The following is a 19,534-nucleotide window of genomic DNA, read 5'->3' on the forward strand; positions in this document are numbered from 1 at the left end:
ATTTATAGCAGCAACATTCTAGCAATACCTCTAGAAAATTTAGATCCCATTGCCAAATATTAATCACAAATATAATTGTCCTTGACAATAGGCCTTAAAGATAGGCATCACAGAAAAATTTAAATTGATTAAGTGCAAAAAAAATATATGCAGTATCACAGTATTTTTTAATAATTTATCTGCAGTGAATTTTTTACATCTAGAAAATTTTTCTTCAAGTTACAAGATCATTTTTTTTTTTTTGAGTGCGAGGAGAGGACTCACTTTATTCTCTCCCGCGAGAAGCTTAATCGCCAGCGCTCCGGTTCTTTCGACATCGCGGGGGCTCGCATCGGGATCACCCCGGGGGCCCGGGGGTCCGGGATACCGTCACCGGCACCGGCACCGGCACCGGGTGCGAGCGATGGTAGCGCGCGATCTCTACCTACGTATAAGTACGTGTTGCCGCGATCGCGGCCGTTTGCCGCGTGGCATCGGCGGAAACGGCCGTTGATCGCCGAGCTCGCTCGCTCGCTCGCTCGTTCGCTCCTTCAGTTCACTCCGGTGCGGCAACTCAACAGTTGCATGTCAGATTTTGTGCCGTGCGCGTTGTATTGTACTTTCGTCCCGGCTGGCTGTCTTTCGCACGGTGAGACCGCTCCCGGTGAGTAAACCCTGCGATATATTATGTATATCTTTCGGTCTCCTCTCGCCCGAATATTTTCATTTCTGACCCGCGCTGGGTCGGAGAGCGATTATTTACACCTTCGCTGAGACGAGCGATTATTATTTCGACAGGTGTATAAATAAACGGCAACACACTTGTTGTGTTCTTCCAGTTGACGACCGACTCGATTCGGAGATCAATTTTGAAAGTAAGAACAACAAAGCCGGTCGCTCGGGCGACTTACGTCTGTCAACGATCGTCGGTATTCAAAAGTAAATAATATAACTCTTTAGAAAAATACAGTAGTATATAGAAAATCCTTGTCCTCTATTCAAATAATTTGTTTCCGAATAAGAGCTCCGAATTTACTCCGGGAAGGGAATAATTTCTACGAGAGGAAGAAATTCAGATTTTTACATCTCTACGACATTTTCAGACATACGGAAAAATAATGCCTCAATGACGAGAAAAAAAAATTTAATTCGTCGCATCGTTGGGTCGTAAGGATAAATTAATCAGCGAAAATATGTGATTCACGAGCGCGGACACCGACGATTTTACGTAACGCGTATTTCTCTCTTTACCGCGCGCAGAATCGGAGCGGGAACGAAAAAGAATTGCCGGACGAATTTTTATTTCAAATAAAAACCCCCGCCGTTTCGCCGGGGATTTGAAATAAATCTCTCTCTAATCTAGTCCGTGATTAGGGAAGTGGAACGAAGTAAGAGGAGTGGCAGGTGCAGTGCAAAGCGAATGCAAAACCGCGACGCAACGCGTGCGAATTAGTGTGTGAACCTGCGTAAGCACCTACGTGGAAAACTCTATCCGGAAGGGCGGCGAGGAGGTCAAGAAAAGGAGAGGGGGGGAGAGGGGAGGGGTGAAAAAGATGATCGCCCGCGAGCACAAGAGATGATACTTTCTTGCGATGGCGAAATATATACGTAATGCAAGTGAGCTTTCGCAAAAAACAGAATTTAATTATACCGTCGTCGACGGTGCGTGCATCGCGTTTTTTTTTTTTTTTTTTTCTCTCGATGCGTTTTCGCAACGCGGTCTCTCGCTTCCGCAAGAGCCGAGGGAAAGCAATCGCGTCACCATTTAGCCTGATAACGATAGACGATTGATAGCGATCGACCGTGCGATTGAAAGAATTGTCTTCAGAGATAAGAGCTTCAGGTAGATAAAAAAGAATCGGAGTAAATGTCATCGGCCGTGTGTTTAAAGAATTAATATTCAAATTTCCCCCTTGATACACATTTATGGTAATTTATGTCTTTATTAATCTTTGACATCGAAAGTATGCTTCGCGATTGTACTATGTAACTTCTGATTACATCTGATTATCGAGATTATGACGCTCAGCGTATATCGTACATAGTTCTTCCCGGGAACAATTTTGATCATTCACGCATGCGTCTTAATACGTATTAATTGCGAGCTCTTCTTAATCGGGATACTTGTTAAACCAATTTTACGAATTCCTCTCGTTCGTTGACCGTCGAATGCTCGAGAAAACATTGCATTATCCCACTGTACTGAATCGTTAATTTCTCAAAGAGGCTTGACTTACATATCCCCAAATGCTTTCAACTCACAATCAAACTTGTGGGAGAAATGTCTTTTATATAGCGCGATATATATTTGTTTGAAATGACATTGAGTGTTAATTACTGTTAATTTTGCGAATCATTCCGATCTCTCGTGACGAAGCTCATAAGACAAACAATAGGCTATTATGTTTCGTATACTATTTGCTCGCCTCGCTTGACGACACGTGCGAAAGTCATCGAAATCGGAGACATTTACTTTACGTTTCTCTCGTCTCTTTAGCGAAAGTAACGCGGCGAAAGCGAGTTAACAGAATCGAGATTATCCATCTCTGCGCTTTGTCTGCCGCGAAAAAGCGTCTCGCTGTCGGCTAGTCGAGCGTTTTATGACGTATGACAGACATGCGCGTTACGCAACCGCGCGGGAGAGAAAAAAAAATCGCTCGAGCCTTTATACGTACATGTAGATGTATAGGTGGGCGTGCGCTGCCGTGAGAGTCGAGGATACCCGTGACTCACGCACGCTTCTCTCCATCCTCTCGATCGTGTGTACTTGAACATGAATCGTCGGCCACTTTTCCGATACCGGTTCCCTTTTTCAGAGTAAATGGTGGGCGAATAATTTGCATTAACAATTCTCCTGCTAAGATTGGTCTTTTAGTTGCGCGAAATAATACCCTGTTAAATTATAATGAGACATTTAAGGGAGAGATGATGTATAATTAATGCGCTATGTAAACAGTATTATATCATCTCATTGATAATGGTAGTGATAATTTTGTACGTAATTTTCTTCTAAAAAAACTTTACGTTTTATTACTATTATTGTTTTAAACAATAATACTGAATGTGGAATAATATTAAATTAATAATAATGTCCGCAATTATCTTGTGAAATTGACGGAGCATTGTTCTGACGATATATCAGATTGGATTGAAATAAGGTACAAAATATATGATGCGCAGCTGGATTAATCAGTGCAAAATGTCGAGCGGAACTCGATGCAAATGAGAGATGGCGGGACCGAAAGCTCGACCCACTGCACTCGATTTAATAACCAAGTGTTCTTGATGACAGCGATGATGCGAAGGTTGTTCCAATTAATGTTAAACGATGTAAAATGACGAAATATATCGGCGCAAGTCTCTGTCTGAATTATGAATTTATGATAATTAAATCGCGCATTAACTGAAACTATTATATATTGGAATAATTTTAATTCTAAAAAAATATCTTCTTATTTAAAAATATGTGTCTTCCAAAATTTTAATATTCTTTTAATAATTTTTCATATTTTAGATTTTTTATTACAAAATAAATATTATTTGTATAATAAACAGAAGCCCGATATACATATTTTGAAATGCGATTTCTCTTTTTCTAATCTCATTTTCAATAGAAACTTTCGAATGCTTTTATTTTGATTCGAGGATATAAATATTAAAGATCCAATTGTGTTTATAATAAATTATCATTATATATCCGTACTTGAAAAATTTTATTTACAATACATTCTTTCCAAAAATAGAATCACGATAAAATTCACGGACGAGATTTATTTATTTAATTTTTTTTTTTTTTTTTTTTTTTTTTTTTTTGTGTGTTCGGCCATGGTAGGGAGAATTTGTTGCGCGCTCACGCGTGTCTCCCCGTATTTTGTATGCCGGTCCCACCTGCCGTTTCCTGCTTCCTCTCGTATCCCTTTCATTCCCTTCCGACGAATTTGCGACGCACCTTTGCACGCAAAGTGCATTTGACATTAAAAAAGCACGGATATCTCGCATCGACGTGCGACTATCTTTATTAAACGTCAGGTCGCGAAAGAAGGTGGAGAGCGAGCCGCACCTCGTTTCGGAGAACAATGCGCGATTTAAACACGTCGAGCGGAAAGGAAGGACGTCGAGGCCGGTAAAAGGGCTCAGCGAGGATCGATATCTATGCTTTAAAAAACCGCGAGAAAAGAAAAAAAAAAAAAAGATTAATGATGGAAGAGAGAACGAGAGACGACGCAACATCTGGACGTTACGGTTTCTTATGCTGTAGAAGAAGGTGAACGAACGATTCTTCGTCTCTCTCTCTCTTTCTTTCTCTTTCCGATGTGCATCTCGCGCTCTCGACACGCAAAGAAGATTGCTTTGGATGCCTTACATGCTTAGGCGCCGCGACGCGTTGCAACCATTGTCCGCTTCATTCGGGCACATCGTTTCGGGTAGGATCGATTAAATTTGCGGAGGAAAGATTTGAACGAATCGTCGGCCCTATTACGTTGTAAAATCCGTTCCGCGGATGAGAGCGATGCAAAACGCGATGCAGCGTCACGACTCGCCGCGAGTGTCCTGAGGATCGGACGCAAGGATTTACCGGTGGCTTTTACCGTTACGATATCTCTAACGGGATGCGACTGCAGAGAGAATACGACAGAGGGAACAAGGCAATTTCTCTCGCGCTTTCCAGATCAGCCGCGCACAGTTTCAGCAGATTCAATCGTCATATTATTACATATTAAATATAGGCGTCATACACGGGGTAAACTTTCCTTCGACATTGTCGCCATTTTATTTTCAATTTCAAACCAAAGTAACGCAACGAAAGCTGAACCTTTGATTTCGGAGCGTGTTTCGTATAACAAATAAAAATTAAAACGAGATGAAAAAGGTATGTAAAAAAATTAATGCAGTTTTTAGATAGTTTTAGCAGCGCCCGCTTCATTCCCAGCCAGAAACGTTACTCGGATGCATTCGTATGCAAATAGCCGGCGGGGTTAGCGCACCGCGTTGAAGACGGATGTTGGAGCTTTTTCGAAATTTCTGTCACGACGCGCCGCGCCGGTCGACGGAGCGCGTGTAAAACGCGAGACGCAACGGCTCGTGACGACCTTTGATCACGCAGCGACTGTCGATCGTCCAACCTGGCAACACCAGGAAAATACATGCACACGCGGCTATTCTTTTTTTTTTTTTTTTTTTTTTTTGTCAGCGAGCGATGATGACGACGACGACGACGACGACGACGACGCGTTTTGTGCGCTTGCTCCTCTATTTACCTGTCTGCCTACCTGATTTTATCGCCGCAACATGACCGTCCGCGCAATCCCCGAGCGTGTCCGCCGCGCACGCTGAACTCGAAAATCATCGCGGAAGAATCGCGTTACGTAATCGAGAAAATTGTCCCCGCGCGCGATACGGACAGGTGGACGAAAATTGACGAGTAATGCCATCATGTCGTTATGATAAGAAAGAAGTAGATGCGATAGTTTGCATTTTTTTTTTTTTTTTTTTTTAACAAGGATCTGGAAATATCTAATAATGATAATCTTTATTGCGCAAAAGTATTGGCACAGCTGGCAATATTGTTTTACGCGATTGGAAAAAAAAAAAAAAAAAAAAAAAAAAAAACGAGCTGATATAATGCCTAGTCTAAACGAAACAAAACTGTAAATTTGTGTATTTGTGTGTAAAAGTTGATGAAAAGAGACAAAACATTACATGCAACATTTAAGCAACATAATATATCCAAAGCATACAGCTACGTATTCAATGTATTTAATTAATTATTGATTTGAATTAAAAAATTTAATAATCCAAATTTAAAAGTTTTATTTGTCTCAGACAAAATCGTCTCCATATCTTTTAAAGAATATATCATTACATCTTTAGCTGTGAATTGTGGAATGTATATTACACACATTACATGATAAAATAATAATCTTAAAATTTTCTGAAAATCTAATCGGAAAGTATAGAATTGTATTTTAATTTAGTTTTCGAGTAGACTATTCTTAATTAATTCACGGAAAAAGACGTAGCGTACAATTCGACAAACGAGATCATAATCTGACAATGTCAAGTTCATTATTTAAAGAAGGAAAATATTCAGACGATACAGCTGTACCATACGGTTTCGACGATGAGTAACGGCGATTATTTCGAGTTTGTCGCAGCGCACCTTCCGTCATTGCTTATCTCGATAACGCGTCATGATAAGCGATAAATTAAAGCATAGAATTTCACTTTTTGTGTCGACTGTCAAGCTGAAAATAGAGAACCCAAATGGTAAAATACAAACGATTAACGTTAACGTCAAAGCATAAACTTAGCGTTATCTGCCTCTATTAAACGACAATAATGAATAAGCTTCTACTAATTTATGCAATATTGTTTTGCGCGATCATGAAACGATCATTGCGCATATACAGAATGTTTCAGAATCAACAATCCTAATTTTATTGACAGTGTCTTTTTAATAGTTTCGAATGCTCGGTTTAAAATTGAATTTTCGATGAAGCACACAAAATTAATTAGGTAAATTTTTATTTAAAAAAAAGAAATAGAAAGTGAAATATATTTTTACGATTCTCATATTTATAAAAGAGCCTTTTATAAAGACACTTCACACGACAACTTTTCAACGATCGAATAGCAATATTCTATAATTTTATCACGTACTTATATATACTTCTCGATAGCACGCCGATAGCCATTTATCGCAAAGCTATTTATCTGTAAAGCTATTTGAATACAAAAGTCTTGGATTTCGCTGCTAACGCGTTCTTCGTGGATACAACCAATTCTTTAACCTTTATCGACCGTCGTGACACTTTTGTTGCTTCTTCCGTCAATAATGCACAGCTTGGAATATGACTACGGGCCTGGATGAGCGTTAACAATAAAAATCTTCATTCAGCATACGCGGTAGAGCGCCGGAAGTCAGACAAGATTCATTCGTCGAAAATCTCTACAATGACGGCAGGGAGAAGGTATTCGTCTACAACCAGCAAAAGTTGTCGTCGACAATTTACATTTCGTACACACAAGCGAAAATAATTTTATTTTATTATTTATTTCGACATTACACGTCGACGCGACAAAGGTTTGAATGGACAAAATCTTTTAAAGTCTTGAAATTTTTCTACAAATATCGTTAATCGTTCCTTCGAGAGACTCAATATTTGCAAAAGATTTTTTTTTAATAATTATTTCAAAATTGTCTCAATATTTTTGTTGACTTTAGATTAATCAAAGAATCAACTGGAGAAACCGTCTTCGGATGTTTCTCATAAATAATTCAATTATATCTGTTGAGATACAATTTTAAATACTCAAAAAAATATTTTGCTGCTGTAGACAAGTTTTTAGTTAGAAAATTAAAATTAATCGCTACTTTTCTATCTGCTAGAATATTACTTGATACATATAAAATTTTTAACAGCGATACCTTTAGAAAATTGAGATCCCATTGCCAAATATTAATCACAAGTGTAATTGGCCTTGGAGAGGCTCCACAGAAAAATGTTCTGTTTAAATTATACACTAATAATACAGATATAAATACGGTATCACAAGATTTACATTAATCATTTATCTACTTCAATTAATTTTTCGCACTCAGAAAATTTTTGCCATAGTTGCAAGATTATTTTTGAGCGAAAAGTGATGCGTAAACGAGTTTATCGTCCAATATGAGGACGTATTTTTGTAGCGTACGCGATCCATATATTTTCGGAGTCACGTGATTGTAGAGAGTACTGATTTCGCGTATTTAAGAAATCTTTTCTCCTTAATTATATTAATAAAGATTACGATAATATACGCGAAGTTCATCGCCTTAATTGTATTTTTTTGTTACAATATATTAACTTCAACTTGATTGTGAAATATATAAGACTGTGCTAACAAGAGACAAGAACTGTATGAGTCATTCTTTTGCCACGTGCTCGTCCGTCCGATACGCGAGTTGCAAAGTAAAAATCCAACAATATCTCGCTGAAATTATTATACTTTATATTATACGGAACGAGTTCTCCAGGCAGCTTTCTCGCGTGTACGAATGCCGGAGATCAAAACAACGACCGACGCGATGATTGTGCAAAGAGCGTATTGTTTCAACCGTGCGACCGTTTCTGTATTTCAGAGTAAGACCCGAGATGGAGAACCAGCAGGTGTGGGTCCGCGACCCGCAAGAGGGTTTCATAATCGGGAAATTCGCGGACATGATGGACGGGGACGCCCTAATCGTGCCTCTCGATCCGAAATATCCTCAGCGCACCTGTCCGTTGGACGAAGTGTATCCTGCCGGCGAATATACCAAAGATGTCGAGGATAATTGTAAGTTTTTTTCTTCTTCTAAACACATACGTATCTTTCAAAAATAATTCAGTTTTGTCTTATTTAGAAAATTAAAATTTTCGCAGTAATGTTAATGATAATTTTGCGCTATAAACTTTAAAGGAAAAATAGAGAATGTAATGAAAAGATACGTTACCGGCTGTTTACTCGACGTGGTTCCCCCCGATTGTTACACACCGTGACGAACTTGTTTCGACCAACCTCTATCGGACATTAAGATCGCGCGGTCACGCTCGCTTCTCACGCGACTTTCGCTCTTTTACAAAGGCACTTTCACTGATCTCTTTCCTTCTTTATTTATATTTTTTTTTTTTCTTCTCTAAATTATCTCTTCCCAGGCGCCCTGATGTACCTGAACGAGGCTACTTTGCTGAACAATATACGCACTCGCTATTTCAAGGACAGGATATACGTGAGTAATTACACGTGGTGACGCGCTGCAGTCAAATAATCGCGCCTCCACCATCACCACGAGATCTCTTTTAATCATTCGTTACGCTTGTCTTGGTTTGTAGACTTACGTCGCTAACATTTTGATAGCCGTAAATCCGTACTACGAGGTGAAGGACCTCTATTCGCCGCGGACTATCAAGGCTTATCAAGGCAAGTCCTTGGGTGAGACACCGCCACATGTCTTCGCTATCGGTACGTGCAACATTTTTCGTTTTTTTTTTTTTTTTTTTTTATTTCTTCCACCGTTTATTCGTGCTCGACGAGAGTACAGAGCGATCCTTCCTTTTTTTATCTTCGCAGGCGATAAAGCGTTCAGAGACATGAAAGTGTTGAAACAGTCCCAGAGCATTATCGTATCCGGCGAATCGGGAGCTGGAAAGACCGAGTCGACCAAGTATCTCCTGCGATATCTCTGTGATCTCTGGGGCTCGACTGCTGGCCCGATCGAACAGAAGATTCTCGATGGTAAACAAAACGTCACCTGAACGTAATTAATTTTAATAAAGTTAATTAACGTTATGAGAAACGCAATGATATTTAAGAAATTTTAAAAAATCTATATGGCTAAAAAAAGAATGTCATCCTTTTTATCTACTTTAATCATGCGTCGAGGTTCTCGATAGAGTCTATTAGTATTTAATTAATAATTAAAATTATTTACAATCGACCCACAGCGACTCCAGTACTGGAAGCGTTCGGCAACGCGAAGACGAAGCGCAACAACAACAGCTCGCGCTTTGGCAAATTCATGGAGGTGCACTTCGACTCCAAGTGTCAGGTGGTCGGCGGATACATCTCCCACTACCTGTTGGAAAAGTCCAGGGTATGCCTGCAAAGCCCGGACGAGCGCAACTACCACGTGTTTTACATGATGTGCGCCGGCGCGCCGGCCGACTTGCGCGCAAAGTTGGCCATCACCAAGCCGGACGACTTCCATTACCTAAGAAACGGCTGTACCCAGTACTTTTGTACCGCGAAGTCGGAAAAGCGGCTAAACGAGGCGCAAAAGAGCCGCGAGCAGGTGCAGAAGGGCAGTCTTCACGATCCCATCTTGGACGACGTCGATGGCTTCAACGCTATCGATCAGGTACACGCGCGAAATTTCTGAAAAGAAAACACTGTTTCAAGCAATACACTTAATCCTTACCGTGTATAGCTATTTTTGGTACACCTGCAGAGTGTACACGTGGGTATATTATGTCTGACGCGTTTGTGAATGAATAAAAACGTTATAAATAATCTGAAAAAAATTCATATACCTTCTTTCATCTTTCTAAATAAAAACTGAAATAGTAAATTTGAAAAATAATTTGTTCAAGTATATTATTATTACAAACATGTGAGGTAGAAAACTTAAATGCATTGTTATGGGAAAAAAATCATAACTTTTAAATAAATGATTTTTTTTTAAATAAAACCGTTTTTAGGAATTGAAATTAAAATTTTAAAAAATGATAAAAAAATATACCATATTAAAAAAATTAAGGTTAGATACTTAATTTTGGGATATGAAAATCGTATTTTTTTAATGGTCGCAGTCAGGTTTTAAATAATAAATGCTTTTTTTGTATATTAAACATTTTTATTACTAAAATTTGTATCATTTATCATCTATATATATCATATACATTAGATAATATTTCGATATTTCTTCTGTCGAACATATACCGACATATTGCATGCAGTAAAAAAATATACCATTTTTAAAATTTAAACTAATAAAAACGTTATTAAAAATACTCAATAAGTTTCATTAAATAAGATTCATAAGAAAATAAAAATTAACTTACCTTGAGAAAAACTATACGTAAAGTGTATACGTGGGTCTTTAAAATATCTTCCGGAAAAAGTATGCGTTGAGTGTATAGGTGGGCCTTTAAGGACCAATACTACATTTGTTTGCTTGCTATGGGGAAAGCGACTGCCACAGAAGGAGGCCCGCTCGTGCTTGACTTGCCCCATCCAACAACTTTTTTTAAGACTCGACGCGGCTATTCCACGATCATTCGCCTTTGAGTAATATTATAATTTAGAAATTGCATGGACACAATTGACCCACGAGTACATCATAGGGATTAATTATTCCTACCTAATGATAATTTTCAAATTTGTGTTATTTTATTTTTTTCTTAAATCTTCTCGTGTATATGTATGGTTTTTTACATTCTTTATTTTTACTACTTTACAGGCGTTTACCCGACTCGGTTTAGCGGAAGTCGAACGCATGGAGATCTACACGATGGTGGCGGCGGTGCTTCATCTCGGCAACATCACGTTCGAGGACAATCCGGAAGACACCAAGGGTGGCTGCAGAATAACCGTCGACTCGGAAAAGGCGGTCACGATATCTGCGAAGTTACTGGGGGTGGATCCCGAAGAGCTGCGACAGGCTTTGGTCTCGAAAGTGATGCAAACTAGTCGGGGTGGCATCAAAGGAACGGTCATTATGTGAGTTGAACAGGAGAGCATTTCCGTCAATATTTTTTTTCTTTATTATTTTATAAGATATATATATGCTAATATTCTTTATATATGTATATGTAAACTTTCTATCACACGTTACAAGGTTTTCTCCGATCATTTTTATCAATTTGTCTGCTCGCACGATAGGGTGCCGCTGAAAGTCTACGAAGCTAATAATGCCAGGGACGCTCTAGCAAAGGCCATTTATAGCAAACTGTTTGATCATATCGTCGCGCGAATTAACAAGAGCATACCCTTCAAAGCTTCGAGTTACTACATTGGCGTGTTGGATATTGCGGGATTCGGTGAGCAAATTAATTCTCGATCATTGAAAACCTACTCTGTGATTATAATAAAAATTGAATAATAATTTTCTTTTTTAGAATATTTCAAAGTCAACAATTTCGAGCAATTTTGCATAAACTACTGCAACGAGAAGCTTCAGCAATTCTTCAACGAGAGGATCTTGAAATACGAGCAAGAACTTTATGCTCGAGAGTCATTAAACGTTCCGAAAATCTCCTATGTCGACAATCAGGATTGCATTGGTACGTGAAATTGAAAAAAATTTTTTTAACTTATTTAAAGGCTGTTGTTAGGGATCAAACATATAGTTTAGTATGCAAACATTTTGGAAATTTAAAAATTTTGAAAACCTAATGCTGATATCCATTGTTTTAAATTTAAAAAATTTATACCGACAAATAACAAATCGTTTAGATTATTTTATTATTTTTAATGCAACGTAAAAACGCGAATTTTTGTTTTTATTTAAAATAAATTTTTTCTTTTTTTTTTTCGGAATAATATTTTAATTATTTACTTAAGTTTATTATTTTGCGAATGGATAAATAATACTCCCATTCATAGGTTTTAGAAATAAATCATGAATCATGCCAACTTTCAGATTTAATCGAGTCGAAGAATACGGGTATCTTCAGTCTGCTGGACGAGGAATCGAAATTGCCGACTCATAGTTTCGCGCATTTCACCAACGAGGTTCATCGTGCGTGGAGCGGTCATTTCCGCATCACTTTACCGCGAACGTCACGATTGAAGGCTCATCGAGAATTACGAGACGACGAGGGCTTCGTGATTCGCCATTATGCCGGTGGTGTCTGCTATCAAACGGTAAAATAGCATATTTCGATCAAGATGTAGCGAGCGATGTACAAAGACATCGTAAACGCTGTCAATAGAACTGTACTTCTTTCAAATATTTTTTGACTTTTTTATAGACATATTTTTGACTGTCTGATTGAATTGAATATTTATTTTAATTTCGCAGAACCAATTTATCGAGAAGAACAACGACGCGTTGCACGCTTCTCTGGAGGCGCTCATTCAAGAGAGCGGTAATAAATTTCTCAGGACACAGTTCGCCAATCATTCCTTGCAAAAGGGAAAGCTCAATTTTATTAGCGTCGGCAGTAAATTCAAAACGCAGCTTGGCGAACTTATGGATAAACTAAAGAGCAACGTAAACAATATTTTTCTATCAATTCTACGTTCTAACTCTTTTATTTCAATAGGGTAAACTCGGATAAGATGGCCATAGTTTTTTAAAATGTGAAAAACATACTTTTATTTTTGTTATTTTTTAATAGTGCTTGGCATATTATCTTCACTGAAGCTTAAATTACGTAATATTATCGAAATTAAAAGGAAAATATTTCATAGAAATTTTATATTATCAAAATAGTACAACATAAGCATTGGCCATCTTACCCAACTTTTAAGGAAAAGATGACCATAGTGACGGAAAGATGGCCGTAATATTTATAAAAAAATGATGAAAACGAAAATAAAAATTATAGGTCGTATAATAATTTACAAATCTTTATATGTCTAATGTCGATTACGATAGCTTAACTGTAATTTATTCAACGTATATAACAGTTTTTAAGGGACACATGAAAAACTTTGCAGGTAGTGAAAAGTAAAAATATAATATAAGATTAACAATATTGTTATTTCGAACAATGTATGCACATAAACTACTGTAAATATCGATTATCTGTGATAGTGACTAAAAAAGCGCACTATGTAGCGATTATTGAAAAAATTACAGCCTATGGCCACCTTTTCCGTATGGCTATCATACCCTAGTTTATCCTATATCTTGTATCTTTTTATTGACCATTCTTCATCTGTATTTTTAGGGAACGAATTTTATAAGGTGTATCAAACCAAACAGCGATATGGTGGCGCATCAATTCGACGGAAACAGTATTATGAATCAACTTCGCTGCTCAGGAATGACGTCGGTTCTGGAACTGATGGAACACGGCTATCCCAGCCGAGTGCCGTTCCATGAGCTCTACAATATGTACAAGAATTATCTACCACCGGAACTGGCCAAATTGGACCCCAGATTCTTCTGCGAGGCGCTGCTTCATAGTTTAAAGTTGAATCAGAAGGACTTCAAATTCGGCATTACTCGCGTCTTTTTCAAGCCGGGCAAATTCGCTGAGTTCGATCGGATCATGAAGTCCGATCCGGAAAATCTGCGCAAGCTGGTCGCTAACGTGAAAAAGTGGCTGCTAAAGTCGCGCTGGAATAAAATGCAGTTTTGCGCGCTGTCGGTGATCAAACTGAAGAACAAGATCATCTATCGAAGGCAACATCTGATCGTACTGCAGAAAACGGTGAGGATGTACATCGCGAAGAAGCAGCATCAGCCGCGCATTCGCGGAATCGTGAAAATCAAGAATCTGCAGAAGCAATTGACGCGAATGGAGGAGACTGCGAGCCAACTGAAAAATCGAGAGAAATCAACACAGGACATGAAAAGGCTGGACGACGACCTAGAGACAACCATACGTACGATCAAAAACAATCCGAGGCTCGCGCCGTTGGAGATTAACCGTCTCTACATGTCTCTGGTGAATCAGGTGAACAAGCAAATGGCCTCTCTGCAAGATATGATGAAGCAGCAGAAGGTCGCCGAGGAACAGGCGAGACTGAGAAAGATCCAACAGGAGCTTGAACTCGAAAAGAAACGTAAGGAGGAAGAGGAACGTAGAAAGTGGGAAGAGGGGGAAAACAGAAGAAAGAAGCTGGATATGGAAGTCAGAAGAAAAATTGCAGAAGCGCAACGGAGAAAACAGGAGGAAGAGGATCAGAAAACGGCGGTTGCTCTTCAGGTTTGCTTGAATTTTTCGAATAATTACTGATGTACTTTGTTTGTATTGTTATTCTGTTAACTTTTTATACATTATTTTATTAATTTTGCATGTACTATATTCTTCATTTTTATACTTATTATTCCAAGGCACAATTGGAAAAGGAGGCCATGGAGGAGACTCGATATCGGGAATTGCTCGAGCAAGAAAGAAGAGACCACGAACTGGCGGTCAGACTCGCTCAAGAATCCAATGGACAAGTGGAGGATTCACCGCCGCCTGCGCGAAGGTAAGAATCCAGATAACATTTATAAAAGAGATCGATTTTAGACGATTTTAACCTTATATATTAATTTATTAATTTATATGGATAATTATACAGAGTGTCCGGTAAAGATTGAATCAACGCTCGTGAGCAAGTAGAGTTCATTAAACTGAACATAAAAGTCCTTACCATTTTGCGATTTTCGCAATAATTATTGAGAAATTAATTTAAAAATATCGACTAATTCGTGTGAGTATTAGCACGTGGCGAGAAAAGCCAGCCCGCTGTCAGCTGTCATGCGTCATGCGATTGCTAGTCACACGCATAGTAACCGTGTAACAGCGGGTTGTCTCTTTTCGTTGTGTTGCTAGCGATCGCCTGAGAGCTGTCTTTTTGCAGAGCGCTAGTATATTGATCGATATTTTTTAATTAATTTCTCAATAATTATTAGGAAAATCGCAAAATGGTAAAGGACTTTTCTGTTCTGTTCTTTTTAATGCGCTCTACCTGCTCACGAACGTTGATTCAATCTTTACCGGACACCCTGTACGTGATTTATAAACGATATTTAAAATATCTAATATTAAACAGATATATTTAATGGACCAAAATTCGAATTAGATAATATCTTGAAATATATTTAATTAAGATGTGATTTAGAAACGAATCGATATACACGGTTTATTACAAATCGATGGATTAAATAACGAAACGTTTATATAATAGCAACTTAATCTTGATCACGATAACGCGTATCATTTTTGATTACGTTGTAAAATGTTGACAACCGGAATAAGACGTTATTTTGTTGTTTAAAATCATACAGTGGCTCCGACGTACGAGTATCTACAAACAACAACAGGCTAATGAGGTATCGTATAATTACTCGGGTTTTTTTGAATAAATGACTAACTCAATTGAGGGATTCAGTCCCTTCTCAAAATTAATTAAGACTCATTCGCTGTATTATTTTCCGTTAACCAATCTCGAAAATTCGATAATTTCATTCCCGGGTAAACTAACTATTCTCTATCTCCGAGGAAGTTATTCGTGGACTGTCATTTGAAGAACCTCTGCAAAAATGACACGACGATTTTGTATCCTTGCATGTGTCTTGATCGTAAAATTTATTGACTCAACATTTTTAACTCAAATTTTATTCACGGGTAAACTAACTATTCTCTATCTCCGAGAAAGTTATTCGTGGACTGTCATTTAAAGAATCTCTGTAAAAATGACATCACGATTTTGTATCCTTGCACGTGTATTGATCACTCAAAAAAATATTTGACTAATGTAGATCGATTTCTAGATGTCTAAATTAAAATTTATCGCTACTTTTTATATCTATTAAAATATTGTTTGTCACGTATAAAATTTATAGCAGCAATATTCTAGCAAATCTGTCAAAAATTTACATCCCATTGCCAAATATTAATCACGTAATCAAATATAATTGTCCTTAACAATAGGCCTTAAAGATAGGCATCGCAGAAAAAGTTTCTGTCTAAATTACATAATAATACAGATATAAATTCTGTCTCTGTCATTTAAATTGATTAAATGCAAATATATGCAGTATCACAGTATTCGCTAATAATTGATCTGTTTCAGTGAATTTTTTACACCTAGAAAATTTTTGTTGAAGACATGCAAGATCATTTTTTCGAGTGATCGTAAAATTTATTAACTCAACAATCTCCAGTTTCTTTCATTCCTATCCTTACGCACGATTACTCATCAATTTTAGCAAACGCGTTAACACTTTGGTATCCTCGTAGACTAACACCGAAGCGAACATGCTTAACACTTTCTACGATATCGAAAGTTGCACAATATTATGAAATTCCGATTACTAACGGTGCTATTTTTTAATGCGTGTTTGTTCGCGACGTAGATCGGAACAGGTGCGTAACCAGCAAGCGGCTATGAGCAACAAGAAATATGATCTGTCCAAGTGGAAGTACTCAGAACTACGAGACGCAATCAATACGTCTTGCGACATCGAGTTACTAGAGGTGCGTTCATGCACGTCGATTTTATGATATCGATCAGAAAATCATATATAACAAGCTTTATTGAAAGAAAAATCAAAATGTTCCAGGCTTGCCGTCACGAGTTTCATCGTAGACTGAAGGTTTATCACGCCTGGAAGGCGAGGAATCGCAGGCGAACGACGATGGACGAAAATGAAAGGGCGCCGAAATCCATCATGGAAGAAGGTAGCCAACGATATTGCCAACGATAAATCAAATAACAATATTAAAAATTAACAATAATTTATGGATAAATAAAAAACAGTGGCGCGATTAATTGGACGCAAATAAATATCGATTACGGTTTCCAGCCGCGAAAACACCGAGGACAACGTTGAAGCAGCAGATAGTCGAGTCGTCGCAGAGATACTTTCGGATCCCCTTCGTCCGTTCTTCCGCAGCTGGACAGCAGGACAACACGCATAGCGGAGGCAAGAGGGGTTGGTGGTACGCGCATTTCGACGGACAATACGTGGCACGGCAGATGGAACTTCATCCCGATAAACCGCCCATACTTCTCGTGGCAGGTAAGGTCTCGAAGATATTTATTGACTTTGACACTGTCCAAACTTCTTTCCAATGAAAAATAAAATCGCATACTTATATTCGAAATTTAAAAATCATAATCATAAGAATCTATCAACATCGAGTCTCTGGTAAAAAATTATAATAAATCAACAGAATTAATGGAATTTAGAGATGACAGAGTAAATTTTTATCTTACAAATATTTCGTAATAAAATCGCGCTAATAAAGACTATAACCAGATAAGCATACTAAAAGTATCTCCGACGAGTTTTCAAATAACATTTGGCCTGTCATGTTCTCACTGTAAAAAAAATTTTTCCTCAAAAGCTCCCTAACTCTATTATTTTCTAGGTTATCGAGAAAAACGTCATTTTCAGATTTATTTTTTTTCTGTAAATATTTGAGATGATCCCATATAAATTCTTTTTCTGAACATTTATCAACGAAAGACACAAAAAAAATATTTTTCCATTAATCTCGAATAAAAGATCGATTTTTATAAAAAGAATAAAGTTAAGAAATGGTTTTTTTAACATTCCTTTCGAGGTTCAATCATCAAACTTTTATAGAATACTCTTTTTATATGTGTCAATACTCTCAAATTTTTTCAACTTTTTTTCGAGTTGGTGCAACATAGTGAAAAAAAAAAATAACTTTTTAAATTATTTTTTGATAATAGGACGATAAAAAATTGAAAAAATTTGAGAATATTGAGAAATATAAAAAGAATATTCTTTAAAAATTCGGTGATTGGACCTTGAAAGAAACATGTTAAAAAGGCCATTTCTCAATTTTAGTCTTTTAAAAAATTAAGTTTTTATTCAAGATTAATAAAAAAATATTTTTTGTCTCTTTCGTTAATAAATATTTAGAAAAAATCGATATGAGATTATCTCCAATATTTACAGAAAAGAAAAATAAAAACTTAAAATGACATTTTTCTCGATAACTCAGGAAATAATAAAGTTAAGGAGTTGAAATTTTGAAGAAAAATTTTTTTTTTATAATGAAGAAATGACAGGCCAAGTATTATTTAAAAACTTGTCGGGGTCACTTTTTGTATGCTTGTCCGGCTATATCCTTCCTAATCATTTTACCATTATTTTGTTACACGTGTTTGATGTATAATGTGTCATGTTAATTCATCACATTTATCACCTAAGAAGTACTATATATTGGAAAAAAATGGAAATTTCTCTGTTTGCCAGGCGTCGACGATATGCAGATGTGTGAATTGAGTCTGGCTGAGACCGGATTAACGCGAAAACGTGGTGCCGAAGTCCTGGAACACGAGTTCAATCGCGAGTGGGAGAAGTACGGTGGTAAACCGTATGTACCGCCATGCGATCGTAAAAAGTGAGATAGATTCTTGATTCGAGAAGAATCCGGTCTTCTTTCGCGAAAAAAAATATGGAAATTTTGATGATCGATTATTATCCATTTCATATAAATAGCCTCTTGCGTATATAAAATGCGGTTCTCTCTGTGCCTTGCGAAGTGTGTCTCATGCACGGATTATAATATACATACACACACATTGCAATTTATATATATTACATTTCATTTACATATGTTAAAAACATTTTTCATCGTATAAATATCACTTTGTCAGAAAACAAAGAAAAGTCCTACTTTTTCTACAATCTGGTTTCTACCGGTTCTACAGTTATTAATCGATCAGTATTTCGTATAATAAAAATACGTTTATAAAGTAAAATATAAAATAACGTTAGATATGATAATATTGTAAAAAAACAACGCGTAAAGGATTATATGTTATCACGCAAATTTTTTTCTTTTCAGTTTTTATATATAAAATTATATATAAAATCGCGTTTGGTACGATGACATTCTAAAAAATTACGCGTGAAGGACTCTATATTATCGCGAATTATTTTTTTTTTTCAGTATTTATGTTTCTAAACATTTACAAGTATGTATAGGATACGAGATGTAGTCGAGGTTCCTTGTATTAGGCTTGTGCATCGTTTTCGAGCTATACACAAATGTAATCTTGTTATTTATAAGAATCATTGATTCAGTAGCGATAATATTTATCGCATAAGTAGGGTTTCGAATAATGATTAATAAGAAGAATGCAAATGAACGGATATGTAATAAATGTGTTATGCTGCAACAGTGGGGGCGGAATCATTGTAGAAAACAAATGTAGTGATATACTTGTACGTCGAATGAACTCTAATGAAAATTTTTGCAAAAACTTCAAACTATAAAACGATAGTGATACTCACATTCGAATGATCTATTCACGTGATTGCGAATATATTAATAATTATATATGATAATGTATTATATAAAAAATATTTATATATATATATATATAT

The 19,534-nt window shown here is 37.0% G+C and overlaps 1 protein-coding gene across 1 annotated transcript; it reads left to right on the forward strand.

Moving 5' to 3' along the window:
• The first annotated feature begins 483 nt into the window (after window positions 1-483).
• On the forward strand, window positions 484-19,357 carry Jar (Myosin heavy chain 95F jaguar). Its single transcript, XM_072891896.1, has 18 exons — window positions 484-643; window positions 8,105-8,298; window positions 8,658-8,731; window positions 8,835-8,964; window positions 9,073-9,237; window positions 9,447-9,859; window positions 10,961-11,220; window positions 11,383-11,540; window positions 11,619-11,783; window positions 12,143-12,366; window positions 12,524-12,715; window positions 13,398-14,381; window positions 14,510-14,649; window positions 15,452-15,496; window positions 16,523-16,643; window positions 16,730-16,847; window positions 16,973-17,188; window positions 18,398-19,357. Exons 2-18 carry the CDS (start codon window positions 8,118-8,120, stop codon window positions 18,547-18,549), a joined length of 3,738 nt encoding a protein of 1,245 aa, XP_072747997.1. The 5' UTR covers window positions 484-643; window positions 8,105-8,117; the 3' UTR covers window positions 18,550-19,357.
• Window positions 19,358-19,534: the final 177 nt, after the last annotated feature.

Source organism: Anoplolepis gracilipes, chromosome 5 (genome assembly GCF_047496725.1).
Source record: "Anoplolepis gracilipes chromosome 5, ASM4749672v1, whole genome shotgun sequence".
Lineage (NCBI taxonomy): Eukaryota > Metazoa > Arthropoda > Insecta > Hymenoptera > Formicidae > Anoplolepis > Anoplolepis gracilipes.

Coding starts and splice junctions, on each gene's coding strand:
- Jar (XM_072891896.1), top strand. CDS start 8,118: ATGGAGAACCAGCAGGTGTGGGTCCGCGACCCGCAAGAGGGTTTCATA. Junction 16,644..16,729: donor GCGACATCGAGTTACTAGAG/GTGCGTTCATGC, acceptor AAAATGTTCCAG/GCTTGCCGTCACGAGTTTCA. Junction 17,189..18,397: donor GCCCATACTTCTCGTGGCAG/GTAAGGTCTCGA, acceptor TCTGTTTGCCAG/GCGTCGACGATATGCAGATG.